The following is a 17,385-nucleotide window of genomic DNA, read 5'->3' on the forward strand; positions in this document are numbered from 1 at the left end:
GTAGCCTGGGAATGTGCACGCTGGACAGCGCAAAGGAAGCTGGGGCTATGGCCCCTTACCAGCACCGGTAAGTCTACCCCTGGGTGGATCAGCCCTTCTGGTTAAACGGGTCACTGCCCTTCCTCTTTGGGCCTTCCCCATCATCACTGAACGAGACTGCCACTGAGATGAGTCAAACCGTCAGACAACATCTGCACCCTCCGCACACCCCGTCCATGCGCTTGGATAGTTCAACCGGTGGGCTCAGCCCCGGGCGGCGGAAGCAAAGAAGCCCTGGTTGACTGGGGGGGCATCTGGCCGCCGAGCCTTTTCGGTGCCCCAAGCATGTACGTATCCAGCGTGGCTGGGTGGTCTAGTCTGTTTCTGGCCAGATCCCAGAAGCTAGACAGGGCCTGTGAAAACAGCAGTGAGAGAAAGTTTGGCCTTAAATGTATGTAGTCTACTAGGATTTGGGATCTGCTGGCCTGTAAGTGCACATCTGAGTACTTGCTCGTGAGCTGCTAAGTCCTTGCCGGGAACAGATTAGAGGTTTCTCAACTAATTGCCCAGCCAGTCGATATGTACAGGACAGGAGAAGGAGACTGTGGTTCATCCCTTCAATAGCCTGGGGTGAACTCTAATTATCTGTGTCTTGAGACTGAAACCCCCATATGTGTTGGAGGCCAGACCCTGACAACAGCCTGCCAACCCCTCAGCTGGGAGGCCCTGGCCAGGCTTGCTCTCCTCCTCCGACAGGGTCAGATGGACCCCAGCTACCTGGAGCTCTCTGTCCATAACTGGAAAGCTAACACATTTGGCGTTTCCTTTCTATAGTTTCCTTCTTTTAAAACATAGACATAAAAACCATTACTACTGACATTAAAAAAAAAAACCCAAACCATAAAAGTGGCAAAGCCAAGTATTGAAGAGCTAGAAATTGCCAGAAGTGGGTTTGCATGGGCAACCTAGCTTCAGCTGTCCTGTGCATATGATCACCTCCTGCATCTTGCCCTGGATTGCCACCTCTTCAGCACCCAGGCTTGACCTCGGCCGGAGGGAATGATGAGCTGGTCAGCTAGGCTGCCTCTTTTCTGAGCAGGGCTGGGAAACTCCTGTCCAGTGGTGAAGCAAAGGACTGCAGAAAGAAAGGAGGGTCTCCTGGGTAGACACTTGGTGCCTCCCTGGAGAGCTGGGTCTGTGTCCGCCCCTGCCTCGAAGTTACTCTGTGAGTTGGTGAGCCGCATAAGCAAGAGCTTTCACAGGAGCAGCCACGTGTTCCTCATTTGCCGGGGCTGATTTACAGAAGTGCTAAAAGTTTGCAGCTGCAGTCACAGACATCAAGAGCTGGGGTCTGGTTAAATAAAGTGCTGTATAGAGCCAAAACCACTGAAAAATTAGATCCTAGTTGGTTCAAACTGTGTGTCCAAAATGAATGAGTACTTAACCTAAGTAACTTATAACCTCTTTGTCTCTTGTTTTGCAACTGTTAAATAGGGAAAACTCCACCCCCGCACCTGAAAAGGTGGCTGAGAAAACAGCTTCGTTAATAGCCCTGAAGCACTCCCTCAGTGCTGAAGTGAGGAGTGCTAGAAAGAGTCCGTGAAGAAAGGGAAAGGCAGGATGTTGGAGCAGGCTCTGACCACAGGACAGGAATGAAGGTAACGCAGCCATCCAAGGGGAGAAACTTCTGTGGATCATGCAGTTATAGAGCACAGCATGTTACATGGCACGAGGGTGTAATTGCAGCGTGCTTAAGGGAGCTAATTCTGGGATTTCCGTACTTTTGTGTGCTTGACTTACAGCCCTTGTCATTTATCAGACATTCGGGGTGTAAAGTACCTGTTTCCTGTACATTGGCAGGTTGCGCCCAGTAAGGACTGAAAGTCTTCGTGTGATGGGCGTTTGCTCGCTGCTAGGTGGGATGAATTTGGTGGGACTATGCTTGAGCTCTCCTGCCACAACCTCGCTCTCATACTCGCTCAGCTCAGCCGAGATTAAATAGTTCTGGCGATGGAGACAAGCCATCCTGCCAGCTGGGGAAGCTGCCCACGTCGCAGGCAGGACCAACGTGCTGACAGAGCAGGACACGGCAGAAACTCGTCTGGTAGAGAGCGAGGACTTTGCTCAACACCACCATTCACTTAACATCTCTTATCAGCACCAAATCCCACACAAAAGACTTCAATCTCATGTGGGAAATGATAAGCAAATTGTTGCAATTGTCCAAATATTGTAAGAAATGATTTGCATAAAATGCTACATGCAAAGCTGAAACAACCTTGGTGGTTTACAGGAGGCTGAAGTTGGTAGCTGCTCTAGGTTGAATTTTTAAATAGCACTATGTACTGAATGGTCATGCAAACAAGATGGGCAAGATGGATGGGGTGAGATGCAGTTTTGAATGCTGCTGCCGTAAGCCTGCAGCAGGTGAGAGGGCTGGGGCAGCAGGTTTACAAGGAAACTCCAGTAACCACTGGTGCTGAGGAAGCTGTTTGCCCAGGTGGGATGTAGGGACCTTTCTGGGCTTTGGAGGCAAAGGGACTGGCTGCAGATAAGGCTGAGAAATGACCCATGCGCTCTCTGGTCTCTGAGGAGCCCATCTTAGCAGCTTTTTTTTTTTAAAAAAAATTTTTCCTTATTTAAACCCTGGGAACGTAACTCTAACCCATCCCACAGAGGCAGGATTCAACCTGGACCCTTTCCGGCACAGCTTTGTTCCCAGCCACTTCATATGAAGGGGCTTGAATAACCTTCCTGAACTGCCCATTCCAAGGTCTTCCTAACTTCATCTTGCTTCGAACTTCAGACCTGAACCTTTCCTGCTGCATTTGGAGCCTGGTGCTTCTCACCCTGCGCTGGCTGCACAGAAAACAGCTGACCACCCTTTCCATTACAACATATCAAAGACTGCTCCTTCCTCCCCACCCACTTCCCGCCCCTAAGACTTCTCTTTTCTAGGCTAAATGGACCCACTTCTTCACTCCTTTCTCTTAGAGCAAGATCTGTGTGTATTTATCCTTTGTATTGTTTTCTTCTGGACTTTTCCACTTCTGGACCTGGGACTCTGAATGGGTCCTGGCCCTGCGCAGGCAGCGCGGGGCAGTTGTCTCCTCTGCCTTGCACCCAGCACCCCAGGCCAATACGCGGCCCCTTTGCAACACCTCCGCGCTGCTGGCGAAGCTTCAGTTTACGATGCTCTGCAACCCCCAGATTTTTCCCTGTCATTCTGCTGCCCAGTCGGTTATTCCCCAGTTCTTCTACCTACATCTCACTTTGCTTTACATTTGCATTTGTTCTTGCTGAACTGCATCTTGCTGCTTTCAAACCATTTCTCTGGCAGTCGAGATCACACTAAGTCCAACCTCCAGAGTACCCGCAGCCGCTCTGTCCCAGAGAGAACAGGACTCCCTTCAGCAGTGCCTGCTGTTATTCAGAAGGGACAAATGCAGACCTGGATGGCCCCATCCTTCCCCTAAAAACCTCTGGAAATATCCCTGCTCCATCAAGCTGCCAGTATGGCAGTAACCTAACACTTGTGAGTTCATCGAGTGCCACTGACAGCAATTTCACAGCTACTGATTAAGACCAAGAAACCTAAACGATCCCAGAGAGAAAGTCAGCATTGTTATTCACGGTGTAAATTTAGTCACCTAAATCAAGCACTGAGATTAGGAGGCTGGCTCCTGAGGCTCCCCCTGACAGCAGGTGAGAGGGAGAGCCTGGGGAGGGACAGCAGGGTATCAGCTCCCCGTGTTGTGCCTGTAGCAGGTGCCCAGGGCAGCACCCGGAGAGCCGTGAGCGGACACTGGTGGAGCCACACTGGTGGTTTCTGCTGCTCTGGGTTGGGGGATTCCAGCTCCCTCCTGGAGGAATGGCACGGGGCACTGCCTGCGAGGAGGCCACACGGCTCCTGCCCAGCCCAGGGGAGTGCTGTTAAAGTTCTGCCCACCTTCCCACCAGGAGACACTGTCTCATTTACAGCACACTTATTCATTGCTCGTAAGTGATGGGAATTCATTAGCATTGTAGCCAGCTTGAAGGCGAGGAGTGTGTTCAGGCAAGGAGGGAAGAGGGATGCTCTCTTACTCCTGCTCAGCAAGACCAAGTGTCCAAACCCTCTCCTGCGATGTTGCTCACTCCTGAGATTTCTCCATCAGCTGTTAATAAAAGCCCAGCTCTGGGCAAACCAGGGTGCAGCTCAAAACTTCCCTCCTGTGGATCAAAGAATAGCCTGTGCCATAGCCGCGTTCTGGCCAGTTTTGCACTGACCGTCCAGCTCCTGCCGGGACATCCAGCTTCCCTGCACCACCTCATGCCAACACACCCGCTGCCTTCCCTGTCGCCGCCCTTCAGCCCCTGGCCTCGCTAGATACAAAAGGAGGGAATTCACCTTATTTCCCCAATAATGGAACAAGGATATTTTTCCCTGAGGAAGGAGCTCCCTCCATCCTGCCTGAGCAACAGCAGCCTGTAGAGCAGGGCAGGCCAGGCGGTCTCTGAGACGTGCTCGCCGGCAGAGGAGTGTGGGTTTCCTCGGGAGAGCAGGAATCCAGCAGCCTGCTTCCTGGAAAGGAAGTGCCGCCTGGGGTTGCAGGGGTCAGAGGAAGTGTAGTGATGCAGCAAGCAAATGGATGCTTCAGTGGTTGTGCCGCTAGCCGGTGCCTTGGGAGGCCTGAACTCAACGCCCCGCAAACCCCTCGTCTCACCGGTGCCTTTGGCTGCTCCATGCCTGGGGTCAGCCGTGACAGAGGAGCCCTGCCTGCTACAGGGGGGCTGCATTGCCAGGAGATGGGGTCCCTCAGGGTGGCTCATGCTGAGCAGCAAACCCTCGCAGCCATGTTCGAAAGTGCGGAGGACCCTAGCATTTCCCTACAGCACACCAGGAGAAAAAATACACTCAAGACTGTGAAATGTTCAGACAATAGGGCCAAGGGTGGCACACCAGTGCCACAGGATGTTTCTAAAGAGGGAAATGGGCCAAGACAGAGGAGTTTTGCTACTGAAGCTAGGCCAGGCGATTTCCCTGAGCTGCCCAGCCCGTAGCACGCGGTTCTTGCTTTTGGCCATATTTGCCCCTGTCGGCTTCATGAGCGGCAGGGCTGTGAAGAAATGCCAGCAATGCCCACGCAAGTCTGCACTGTGCTCCAAGCGTGTGCTCCTCTGGGCGGGTGCTTTCTGTGCTGCAGTAAGGCTGCAAACCCAAAGCTGCCAATACTTTTGCCCTACCTAATGACAACTGCATCTCAAGTGCCCTTGCTGACGCCCTGCTGCTGAGACTTGCTCGCTGCTCCTGCTTGAGGCAGGAGAAACTCAACCAAAACACCAATATGCAATGAAAACCAGTAAGTGGGAACTGGGAATTACTGCTTTCCACAGGAGCGGGTTACTGTGGATGGGTTCATGCCTATTTCTGTATCTGCTCCTCACGGCACATGCAAGAACTTAGCCGCTCCAAAGACGTGTGCTCCTGCCTGTGGATGGAGAGCCTGTTGGCACATGGCCCTGGTTCATCCCACTGGCTCTGGCAACATGAACAGGTCAGAAAGCAAATGGCTCCTGCTTTGGCACTCCCTGCTCCTGCGCTGTCACCTCCAGAGCCACTAGCATGGGCTACCCCGAGGGCACTCCTGAGGCACTGCTGTCCCAGGGGCTGCTTGCACGTCTTCAGTCTACTGAGGCTCGTACTAAGGATAGAAGTAGTCCCACAGAGCACAGACCAGGGGAGAAACAAGGGGGTGCAAAGTAGCTTCTCTTTGCTGCCATCTACATGGGCCATGCCCAAGTTGGGTGCTGGCAGAGGGAGAATAGCAAGAAAGCAACCTCCAATGTGCCGTAATGCTCCTGTCTCCCCATAGTCCTGTCCCACATCTTGTACTGCCAGCTGTGGTGAGAGGGGCTTAGAGGGGGGCAGGCAGGGAGTCAGGACCCCTGCATGACAGTCTCACATCCCCTGGGGTGTAGCCAAGCTCATACCACGGCGTGGAGTGAGAATTAGGTCTCAGGTTTAGTTTCTGGGTCCATAGACCATTACATTTAGAGCACTTTAATTTGTGTGCCAGGGTTGATATTCCCCTTACAGGCCAGTGATGAGGTACTAATGAATATTTTAAAGTGCTGAAGAACTTTGCCTTATAGAAAATACCAGTCCTACCAAAACCAGTCCAAATATTCTACGATCCAGAGCCTTCCTTCTTAGGTGGGACTGCTGCTTCATCGTACACATGCGAGCCATCTGCACAAACAGCGTTTACGTGGCACCTGCTGAGGGTACCCTACCCGTCCCCTCCCCGGGACCCACGTCAATGGTGCCGGGGGCGGCAGGAGAGGGTGGGTGGGTTGTGGGGAGGGAGGTGGGTGGCTGCCTGGGAATTTCCCCGGCTGGGCTGGGGTGGCGGAGGCTGCCCGGGGCTGGACCGACCTCCTGCCTGCGCAGGGCTGGCATGGCACGCGGTGCCCCTGGAATTTCTGGGGCTCCCGGCAGCACCTCCTCCGCACTGCCCTCCTTTGAGGGTCCAAGTTTCGCAGCCGGAGCCGGGGCTTTTCTTCCTTTCTATCTCTGCTGTTTGTCTCAGAGAAAACCCATCTCGCTGTTTTTCAACCGCCTGAAGGTGTTTTTCGGGGGTTTTTCAGGCTATTTTGAAGCTCATTTTTCCCAGATGTGCTTTTTTTTCTTCTTCTTTTTTTTTTTTCTTTTTTCTTCTTCTGTAACTTTTCTTCTTCGCCTTAAAGTTTCCGGCCACGTGACTTTCAGCTTACATCCCCGAGGTTCTGAGAAACCACAGGAGGCTGAGACCTAAAGGGAACGTGCAGAGGCTCCAAGAGAAGAGGCAGAGAAAGTGGCAGAGCGTGGAGCAGGAGGACAGTGTGCCTCCGGGACGGGCGAGAGCCAGGAAGCCGAGGGCCATCTCACGGGGGACAGAGGAGGGCAGGGGAGAGGGAAGGGAAGCGAGACAGAAGGCAGGCACACCAAGAGCACAAAGGAAGCTGAAGAGGCCCTGGGAGCCAGAGACAGGAGCCATGCCCCACAGCTCCGACAGCAGCGACTCCAGCAGCTTCAGCCAGTCTCCCCCTCCCAGCAAGCAGGTAAAGCAGGGACCCTTCCCCAGCTCTCCCCGGCTGGAGAGTCCTTTGGGGTGGGCCATGGGTGGGCAGGAGGAAGGGTGGCACCCACCGCTGGCGTTTTCACAGCGCAGTATGACGGGGCTTTCTAGGAACGGCTGTGGGGAGAGGGATGTGGGGCTGAGCCAAGAGCCCTGGCAGGAGCCCCAGCCACCAAGCTGGGTACGGGTGGAGAGAGGAGGCCCGGTCACCTGGGGCTACGCCAGGGGCAACTGGGGGGCCGGGACCCGTGGGCACGGTGGGCCCTGCGATACACGCCAGGCAGGCAGGAAGGTTCGGCGTGAGAGTCGGTGCTCTGGTGAGGAGCCTGAGCATGCACCTCCTCGCCATGGACCGGGACAGCTCAGGGGCAGCCTGCCTGCTTCCCACTGCCGTGGACAGCGCTCGGACCCAGAAAAGCCCTGCCGCCTTGGGTCTGCCTTCTTTTCTGTTCAGCCTCAGAGGTTTTTCATCTCAGTCATGCTTGACAAAGGGATTTTTTTTTTGTTGCACCTTAATGGTGGTCTCCAACTTTTGGAGTACCTTAATGGTAGGTCTTCTGCTGGCAGATACTGACACAAGTCCAAGGTATTTGCACTGCCTTTTCTGGCTAAGCTTTATTGTATCTGTCATCTGCTATTTCTCTAGGGCTGGGAACAACAGCAAGTACCTGAGACTTTGCTCAGAAATCTTGGGGATTATCAGGGCAGACGATTTTGGGCTTGCAACCAGGGATGGGGAGGCATCCTGGTAAGAGAAGGGGATAAAGCACAACAGGGGTAGCCAAAGGATAGGGACTGGACTTGGTGCAGGACATGGGAGCTGCCGTATATGAGACATTTGTAGGGTACTGAAGGCAAGGATAAAACGGTTAAGTTCAAAGACAAGAAAAGATCTTGGGCGGGGTGGAGGGGGGAGAGGATGTGGACAGACTGATGGGCTGGGAAGATAACTTTTGTGGCTGAGTTTTGTAGTCCTGTGGAGAAGTGGTGGTGTGAATGTTAGAGAGTCCACAAAAGAGGCAGTGCAATATGAAAATAGAAGATGAAAGAGTCTGTGTGACGGTTTCAACTGTCAGAAGGCAGCAGCAGGACCAGATCTCAGCAGAGAACGGCTGCTGCATGAAGCTCGTGACCTGGAGCCTGGAGACCTGCGCTCTCCCCTGCCCGAGGGGCTTGGGAGTGTTGCAGTCAGCATTGCAGGCATTGCTACCAAGGGACTCCAGAAAAGAGCAAGCACAGATATCAGAGAGCTGGAGCAAATGAGATCTGGGGAAAAAAACAGAAGCTCTGAGTCTGTCTAGTTAAACAAAGCAGGGGCCACATTGCACTGTAAAGGTCTACAACAAATAAAGCCTGAGGGAGAAGGGTGATGGAGAGGGGGTGGGACCTACAGGGATGAAAGGAGGAAAACACAGGCTGAATCTCTGCGAAGATGGTTTAGCCAAGGAACTGGAATGGCTGCAGTGCCGTATCCCCACACAGAGACAGGGAACGGAAAGGTTTTCTGTACAAGGAATTCAAATTGTCTCTGGTCCAGAGAGAGGTCCTTACTCTGGTCCCTCAAGCCATATAACAGGCCTGTGTCTTGGTGAAGGTAGAGTGGTCATTTCCCAGCTGTGCCAGGATGCCCAAGGCTATCAGACTTGCCCCTCCTGGCAACGGGGATGCCAAAAGCATCACACATCCCTGGGGTATGGCTTTATCCTGGTGCTGAGGGTGTGTATCCCATGTCCTGTGCTTCAATGATGTTACCTGCTGTGTCCCCTTCCCCCCTACTGCCCTGCAGGAGCAGGGTGAGGGAGGGGATGCCCCAGTCATTTCCATACCTTGTTTCCCTAGGACTCTTCTGATGATGTGAGGAAAGTCCAAAGGAGGGAGAAGAATCGCATCGCTGCCCAGAAGAGCCGCCTGAGGCAGACCCAGAAAGCAGACACGCTGCACTTGGTGAGCACTCCCGCCTTTCCCCGTCCCCAGTGCTGAGGGCTCACATAGGGGACAACGTGCGTTTCACCTGGGGACTCAGAGCGGAGATACTCAGTTGAGGCAGGACAGGAAAAGTGAGGCCAGGGCAGGATGTAGGAGTCAGTGCTCGCAGCGAGAACATACAGCCCAGGATGACTGCCAAAAAGCATTTAGTTTTGCAGCTAGTTTTGAATCCATCTTTATCTCTCAGTCTGACATTACCGATTTCCTTTCCTAACCTCTTCTGACCAGCTCAGTCAGAAGCTCTTTGAAAGCACAGGCTCACCGGGGCTGGCTCTCCCCGGGTTTGTGCTTCATGCCATCACTTACACAGCAGTGCAACTGCATACAAGGATGCTTTTCAGAGACAGTAGTGCTTTGTATTCATTGGTATGGATGATGGTGCAATGGGGAGACGAATGGGCCATCTCCTCTGGTCTGTCCCCTGAGATGCTACGCAGCGTAGATAAATAAATATTAATATTTTTCTAATATTTTTAAATGTCTCCATGGTAGCGCTTTTATCCCTTTCTACATCTGAACACTGTACAAGAGCTGGAGGCTTTTCCTGTTTAGCATGGATTTTCCCTCCTTTGGTTTCACCCTGCTGTCCCATTCTCCTCCTGTAGCTCCATGGGCACCCCTGCAGCTCTTCCCAGTGTGAAGAATTAGGCATCTGCTTTTCAGGAGGGATGGTCACTTCTGGCTGCATGTGTTTGGGCAGGCGTTTGTGGTCAGTGTCGGAGCACAGGGGCTGGGCTCCTTTGCATTTTGCACACTGGTAAGTGCAGTCCCATGTGTTCTGGGCCACTGGCGGGCAGGATGCAGAACTGCAGCCTGCAGCGGGCAGAAACCATCTTTATCCCTGCGCTGGGCTTGGCTGCCCTTTGAAAAGTGGTAGTCAGGCTCATGTTCAAAAAAACATCCTTTGACTTAGTGGTCTTCATATTCCCCCAGATCCCCATTTTTTGGAAGAATTATTGCGAAGCCAGTCCTGAACCTTCCTCCTTACATAGTACCCTCAGTCCGTGGTTGGAGCTGGGCTTAAGGCAGAGATGTCACTCTTTTCTCAGTAGCTGATGATCCTTCTAGAGCTGACATGGCTCTAGGCTGATTGCATTACATCTGTCAGCAGTGATGGCTCTGAGCGACTGTGCCTGAGAGGGGTGAAGAGATACCCTTTCCTTGGGGTCGGTGCTCTCTCCAAGGTAATCCTAGAGGTGGATATGGGCTCTGATTCTCCCCCAGGAAAATCCTGCCTGGCTGTGCACCAAGAAGAACTGGGCTGCTCTTCTTAGAGCAGATGACAAACTACTTGCTTACGAGATTACTACTGCTCAGCTAGCATTGATAGCACACACTCCTTGCCTTCCCATGGGGACGGGAGCAGGGGGGCTAAGCCCAGTTTGGTTCAGGCAGAGACGATCCTGGCAGGCAGCTGGAGAAATGCAGGGAGGCAAGTAGAGGATGGATGGTGAATTTCTGCTAATGTTTTTCCAATTCCTGGCGGACAGTGACCCCGTGCTGCTCCTGGGTTTATTCCCTGAGTGCTCTTTGCCTTTGGTCGGCTCTGCATCACGGACTTTACTTCTCTGATATGGTTCTGCCCAGAATAGCGTGGCTCAGCTTGAGCTAAGGTGGTACGAAAGGAACCAGCAGCTCCATCTGCTCCAGGGCTTCATAGCTTGTGTTTTGAGGGGAATGAGTCACGGGGAGGCTGGGGCTCCCGGCCCCTGGGTGATTCCCGTCAGTTCCTGAGTTCGACATCAGTCATGATTTCCAAAGCGTTTAGTCACGTCTGAGGGATGCTCATTTGCTGTGCGAGCTCCTCCGGTGACAGCCGCCGTAACCGCTGGGTGCATTTCCACCTGTGCGCAGGGAGCGGGCACCATCAGAAGTCAGCGTGGCGGCGGAGGGGTGACAGGTTCGCTTTGCCAAGGTGGTGGCGGTGCAGCTTTCCAGGGCCTCAGAGCGCTGGGTCCCGCTTTAGCTGTCTGAGCTGAGTTTGCAGAGCCTGCCGCCGCATCCTCCCTCCCTCCCTCCTCTGGTGCTGCCCAGGCTGCTGGCTCCATGGTCGGTAGTGCCTGGGGTGCTCCAGCCTGGAGCTGGCTGCGCTTTGGCAGCAGTGGAGGCAGCAAAAGCTGCAACGCTCTCGACATCGTTGAGACAAGGCCGAGCACCATTATTAAATCCTTTGTTGTTACTCTCATTAATAACAGCATTAATTCAGTTTTCTGAGGCCTCAGTTTCTCTTTTCTTCTGACTCAAGCGTCTCCCCCTCCTCCCCACCGTGCCGCTGGTTTCCCCGGCTGCTAGCAGGAAGCAGTGAGTCTTTTCTTTCCAGGGCAATGACAGGTTTCCTGTGGCAGGTGGTTTTCTGGTTAAAGACGGCGGTTATTCAGCGCGCCCTCCCCCCGGCCGGGCGGCCCGGGAAGCGGCCGGGCGGCGTGCGTGTGCGTGAGAGGGAGCGAGAAAGCCTGGGCGGGAGGGAGCCCGCCGCAGTCACTTCTCGTAAGCCGGGCCCGGGGAGCGTGCTGAGGCCGCCGCCATCGCACCCGCACCGCAACCCGTGCCCAGCCCGGCCGGCTGGGGGAGGGGGGTTTGCCCAGCCGCGGCTCTGGTAAATTTGGCTCTGCCGAATTTACCGGAAACATGTCTGGAAACTCTGCGGGGCAGGGAGGCGTGGGACCACGACCCCCGTGTCCCCGGCTCGTCCCTGAGGAAGCCCCTGTGGTTTTGTCTCCTCAGGAGAGCGAAGACTTGGAGAGGCAGAACGCTGCCCTGCGCCGGGAGATCAAGCAGCTGACAGAGGAGATGAAGCACTTCGCCTCGATGCTGAGCTCCCACGAACCGCTCTGCTCCATCCTGACATCCCCTCCGCCACCTCCAGAAGTGCTTTACGCCACACACTCCTTCCACCAGCCCCACATCAGCTCCCCACGCTTCCAGCACTGAGCCAGCCAGCGGGATGGCAGCCTGCCGGCTCCACCGATGGCAAGAAGCAACTTTGTGGGGCTCACTTTTCCATCCAAGGGAGAGGGACGGACAGACACCCCTTCTCAAAGCCTGTACTCTGAGTGACTTGCCTAGGACTTGCTCCCTGTGCAGAAATGGCAGAGCCACCAGGAGGCATCTTTGGGCAGTTTCCAGCTTGGATCCTGGGAAGAGGAGGCATTCGCAAAAGGGCACCAACCCCCTTCCCCGGTGCTTGCCTGGGGACGCTCGCAGGAGCGTGCGGTACCGGCAGCCTCTGTGCTAGCGGCTGGCTGCGGCGTGCAACAGCTGGAGCTCCAGGGAAAGGAAGGGGAGCAGGGCGGAGGGGAAGGTTGGGGGCAACAGAGTACCAGAGCAGAACTGGTCTATTTTTGTAAAATAAAGATTGAAAATGCTTAACTCTTTGTTTCCAAAATAGGACCTGAGCCACTCCTAAGGCCTGGCATGACACAGTGAGGACGCAGGCAGCAGAAGGGGAGAGCCTGGAGTCCAGGGAACAGCCCTGCGTGTGCTGGTGTCTAATCCAGGGCCAGCAGCCGGAGCCCCACATTTAGAAGGGGGGCCCATGTACATGGGTTGGGCAGGAATGGTTTGTGGGGTGATGGGGTCCCTGGGGGAGATGGGTCCCTCCTTGCTGCAGGGCTGGACCTGGCTAATGAGTCTGACATGCCATGTAGCATCACAGGTCTCTTCCCTGCTGACCCCCTCAGCTACCTGCTGCTGACGGCTAGACCTCCACGCGCTCCCCTTGCATGTGTGGAGATGCACTGCCATATTGCGTCACCTCACGTGCGGGTCTTGGTGGGCTGGTGGAGCCTTCAGCTTGACCAGCAGCACGGTTGGGAAGGAGCATCACAGTGTGGAGGGGGGTGGTGATGCTCTGCTGGAGTGCACAGGGGAAGCAGGACCTAGCAGGACCCTGCTCCAAGGCACCCTACTATAAGGCATGTAACTGCAGCCTACACTGTTTTCCCTTCCCCACCAGTCACAGCTCCACAAAAGGCTGCTGCACTACCTCATGCATTGAAGCAGATGAAACCTGAAAGGTCAGTGAAGGGTAGCTTAGTTCTGCTGGGTCTGATCTAGTGGAAATACAAGCTGGTCCATATAGTCGGTCTCTGCACCTAACACCCCACCAGCCAGCAGTCTGCCTACCAGCCCCACCCTACACCCAAGGCTGAAGCCCACCTGCCAGTGCAGGTCCTGTTGCTAATGCTGGCTCAGGACTGCTGCCATCTCCAGGGAGCATCAGCTGCAATTTTTTCAGCATAGGGTACCACAAGCAGTGCTGCTGACATAGGCTTTTAACTGAGCTAAACGGACCTAACTTGTAGATACCCTTCTTTCAGGCACAGAGAAGTGGCATATTTCCAGATGGGTTTTGGCCCATCATCATAGCCCTCAAGAGCGGTTGGGAAAAGTCTGTAATGTGCTGTGCTGTGCCCATTTTCTCTCTCTGGTTCGCGCTAGCAGGATGATAACCAAACACTGCCATGCCTCAGCAAGCTGTCCTCAGGAGAGCTGCAGTTAGCACCACGATTTCTCCTGCCATGGCCTGTTAAGAGGCTTGTGAACCTCCTGCCTCCAGCTTCTGTGCCAGCATGGCCAGGGATGCCTGGTGTCAGCATGTTGGCCTGGGTGTCACCACTGTACAAAAGCAGTGCTGAGGCAACGGGCGATGGCACTGGCCCTTGTCTGTGCAGCTCTGTCCCCTGCCCCGAGGGCGATGCTACACATAGGGGAAGATAGTGGTTATTCCAGCTGGGCAGCTGAGTTTCTGCATACAGGACATGCAGAATATGTCTACGGGCAGCAAAAAAGATTCTAACCATGTTCACAAAAAAGCAGCAGGAGCAATTTCAGTGTGTCTTACACCACCCCACTCTGCTAGAGCTCACACCAGTTGGCTTCACTCCATCCATTGGTACAACAACCAGAGCTGCTGATCCCCTGCACAGGCCATGCTTTGAGCCACCCAGGCTACAAAGGCCCTTCCCAAACTGCATTTCTCTGGGATTTGGCTCTTTAAGCCTGGGAGAGACAACTGGTGCAGCTCTACAGGAGCTTTTTACAGGCTCCGCTTCTGCTCCTTCAGCTTCTGGTGGGTTTGCTCCTGGATTTTTCACTTGCTGTTCCTTAGGGCTCTGATGCTCCCATGCTTCCAGGGTTACACAGATTCAGAGAAAAAAGCTATTGCTACCTCGCTTGGGGTTTGCTGTGCAGGGCACTACAGGCTCATGCTCCTCACTGGAAGATGCGACAGAGCCCCAGCAAAGCTTGCACTGGCTTAACATACAGTATTGCCTACCATAACGAGAAATCTCCATCCTCGCTGCAAGCCTTTGTGTTTTCTCAGGGCTATAAAATGCTAAGCTTGGTTTCAGCTGCCAATGGAGAAGGTCCTACCCTGATGTATATGTATCACCTGTGCTCACAGACACGAAGCCAGTATTTTTGTTGCAGAGCTGTCGAAGTCTGAGATCCTGCAGGCTGGGTGGGGTTCTGCGTAATGCCCACAGAATTGCTAGACTACTCACTGGTAACGTCTCAGACTTATTACTGCGACTCAGAACGAAAATAAGTGGTAAGTGGTGACACTGGGAGACAGGTTTGCAACAACATCCTCTGCAGAACCTAAACAATATTGTTGGCATCATCAGTTAGGGTGCCCTTCCTCTGCATCGCTGGCTGTGAGCTGGAAGGCCTCCAAGCAGAGTTGTGCTCAGCCGTTCTGGCCAAACACTGGATGTATGTTGGTGCTAAGGGATGCATCTTCCAATCTGACTTGTCTTTGCCCCAGGCTTGCCCTCAAAAACCTGATCGCAGAAGATGATCCGCATGGTTCAGGCAGTTTTTGACCTCTCGGTTGCTTCTGGTGAGCGTCTCAGAGGTGGTCTCTGTTATGAAGAATGGTTCCCCTGGGAGACTGTCCTTAGCACCCAAGCAACAAGGGACAACATACCCTTCCAGGACCACCAGCCCTTTCAACCAGTTGCTGAGAAAAAGACCTTTTTCCTGAAGCTATTTGCAGAGCTGCACAAGCTGCTTGTTCAGGCTATGTGAGGAGATTCCTTCACTTCTGTACCGGTGCTGTCTCTTGCTTCTCTTCCCCAGGCTCCTGGCCTCTACTCGAGGCTCCTCACACAACTTTGATTTCAACTTTGATTTGTTTTGATTTCAAGGTAGCCAAGTGCTTGTCCTCTGGTGTGGCCCTCACTGTTGTCAGCAAATGAACTGTTAATGAGCTCAAATGAGGAGCAAAGAGTAGGGTGGTGCCCAGGCCAATCATCCCTGATTGCTTTCGATTGTCTGCTCCTACCAGCAATGGAATGCCTTTGGAACTTCATTTCCACGTCATCTGGCATTGCTAAAGCGTTGTGTGAGTGTTATCTGGCCATGCCCAGCCTCCAGGAGCACCGTGCTGCTTGCTCCTCCAAGGGAAGGGCATGCTTCTGGGCACACAAGTGGAGAAACTGGGCAATGGCTGGGCCTGTGGCAGCTTGTCCCTACCCACGTAGGATGTCAGTGCCTTTCTGTTGCACTACATAGTGCCTTTGCACTATATAGTGCCTCACGGAAAAGCTCTCCCAAAGCAGTAAAGAGATGAAGGCTTACAGGAGGCTGAGAGACTCTTTTCGAGCCGGGGGCGCGTAGGTTGAGAGACAACTCTTCCCTGCAAGCACAACCTGCCGAAATACTGCGTTTGTGCTGGCCTCTGCTGGGCAAAGGCTGAGTTCTCCCAGCCTGCAACCACACTTCTCGGCAATCTCCTCTTTGCACTCCCCTACGGCAGAGCTGGCTTGAAGGTTAGCCTGGCTATTGCCAGAGACTAGGGAAAGACTTGGGAGGCTCAAGGTTAATGTGTGTGAAGGCAAGGGTTGGGTAAAGCTGCCTGAAGAGGGATGTCCAGGTCCAAGTGGAAACGTGGGGCTGTGGCCTCCCTTGGCTAAGGATCTCGTAGCTTGGGCCAGGGGCCAGTTCTGCTTTGTGGTCCCAGCACATTTCCATTGCTGCGCAAGAGCATGGGGAGCTTGGCTTGGTGTCGCCCACCTTCTCCAGCTCCCATGGGGCTTGCAGAGCTGTGTGCCGGCAGCGCTGGGCTGGATGTGAGGACTGAGCACTGGGAAGCATCACAGGTGGAGGGATAACAGCTACTTGCTTAAATAAACATAGACCTGGCTGCAGCCCTGGTGAACTATAATCACCTTCACTGAGACCCGAGATGAGAACGGTGGATTTCAGTGTTTTGATACCCAGGAAAGCTTTTGTAGAAGCACTTGAGCTGGATTTCTGCTCAGCAGCCTTGTCCTGAGGGCTCTGCTGTGGACACATACTTGGCAAAGCCAGCCAAAAGCCCAATGGTTTGGGGCTGGAAGAGCAGTGAGGGCAGGTGGAAGGTGGCACTGGGAGGCATCTGCTGTAGGTGCTTTTCAAGCCTTAGTGACCATTGCCTCCACGCTTATTTGCTCACTGCTGTCTTCTCTGCAGACAAAACAGAGGTGTGTGGCAAACATCTGTTGATACAATCAGAGGGTGGAGATGGGAACCGGGGGACATTAGAGTTAGCGTTTTTGTTTCTGGCCTTTACTGAATCTCAGTACCTCCTATGGATCAAGGCATCCTGACAACTCTGTGCAGAAGGACAGCCAGTCTGTCGTCTTCTCTGTCTTCTTCTCTCAGCCTTCTTCTCTGTCAGAAGGACAGCCAGTCACAAAACATGGGGGGTGCAGTAATTTTCTCCCTTTCCATCCCCCTAAAAGCACAGGCTCAGCACTTCACAAGCACTCAATATCAGCATTTCAGGGCTGCTTCTATGGTAAGATAAATAAAGATATGACATTCAGTGCTGACTTAAGCTTAACGCATCTCCTCAGATGGGAAGCCCAGGGCAATCTTTTATGCCTGGTATTCCCTTCCTGCTTCATCCTCCTCAGCTCAGCTGCAGGCTCCCAGGGTGCCAGGTGCTAAGATGGGGAGACACAGAGCCAGCCAGTCCGGGGGAAGGCGCATGGGAAGGTGCCCCTACTGGATGGGGCTATGATCCCAGCTGTCGTCACTATGATGCCCTCCCTCTAAATCAATTCACATGTCAATTTTCTCTCTTGAGCGACAGAAGAAGGGGTAATACCCAAGCATAGTATGCACGGAGTCAGAAGAGAAGTAGAGGCACGTCTTCAGCTTGGCAAAGGACAGACTAAGCAGCTCTGTTGGCCACTTTGCTGTGGCTCCAAAATATTTATGCACTTGTTTTGCAAATCCCATCTCAGAATTCACTTCTGTTAGTGCTGCCAGCCTGCATCAGTAAGAGGATAATCTCCTGCATACTGAACCAAAGCAGCAGCCCACAAAA

The 17,385-nt window shown here is 53.7% G+C and overlaps 1 protein-coding gene across 1 annotated transcript; it reads left to right on the top strand.

The window, feature by feature from the left end:
- The first annotated feature begins 6,764 nt into the window (after positions 1–6,764).
- On the top strand, positions 6,765–12,372 carry BATF (basic leucine zipper ATF-like transcription factor). The gene is made up of 3 exons (XM_075501525.1): positions 6,765–7,062; positions 8,919–9,023; positions 11,790–12,372. The coding sequence occupies exons 1-3, from the start codon at positions 6,997–6,999 to the stop codon at positions 11,994–11,996; spliced, it is 378 nt and encodes a 125-aa protein (XP_075357640.1). The 5' UTR covers positions 6,765–6,996; the 3' UTR covers positions 11,997–12,372.
- The last annotated feature ends 5,013 nt before the right edge of the window (positions 12,373–17,385 follow it).

The sequence above is a fragment of the Mycteria americana genome, chromosome 5 (genome assembly GCF_035582795.1).
Source record: "Mycteria americana isolate JAX WOST 10 ecotype Jacksonville Zoo and Gardens chromosome 5, USCA_MyAme_1.0, whole genome shotgun sequence".
NCBI classification, from domain to species: Eukaryota; Metazoa; Chordata; class Aves; order Ciconiiformes; family Ciconiidae; genus Mycteria; species Mycteria americana.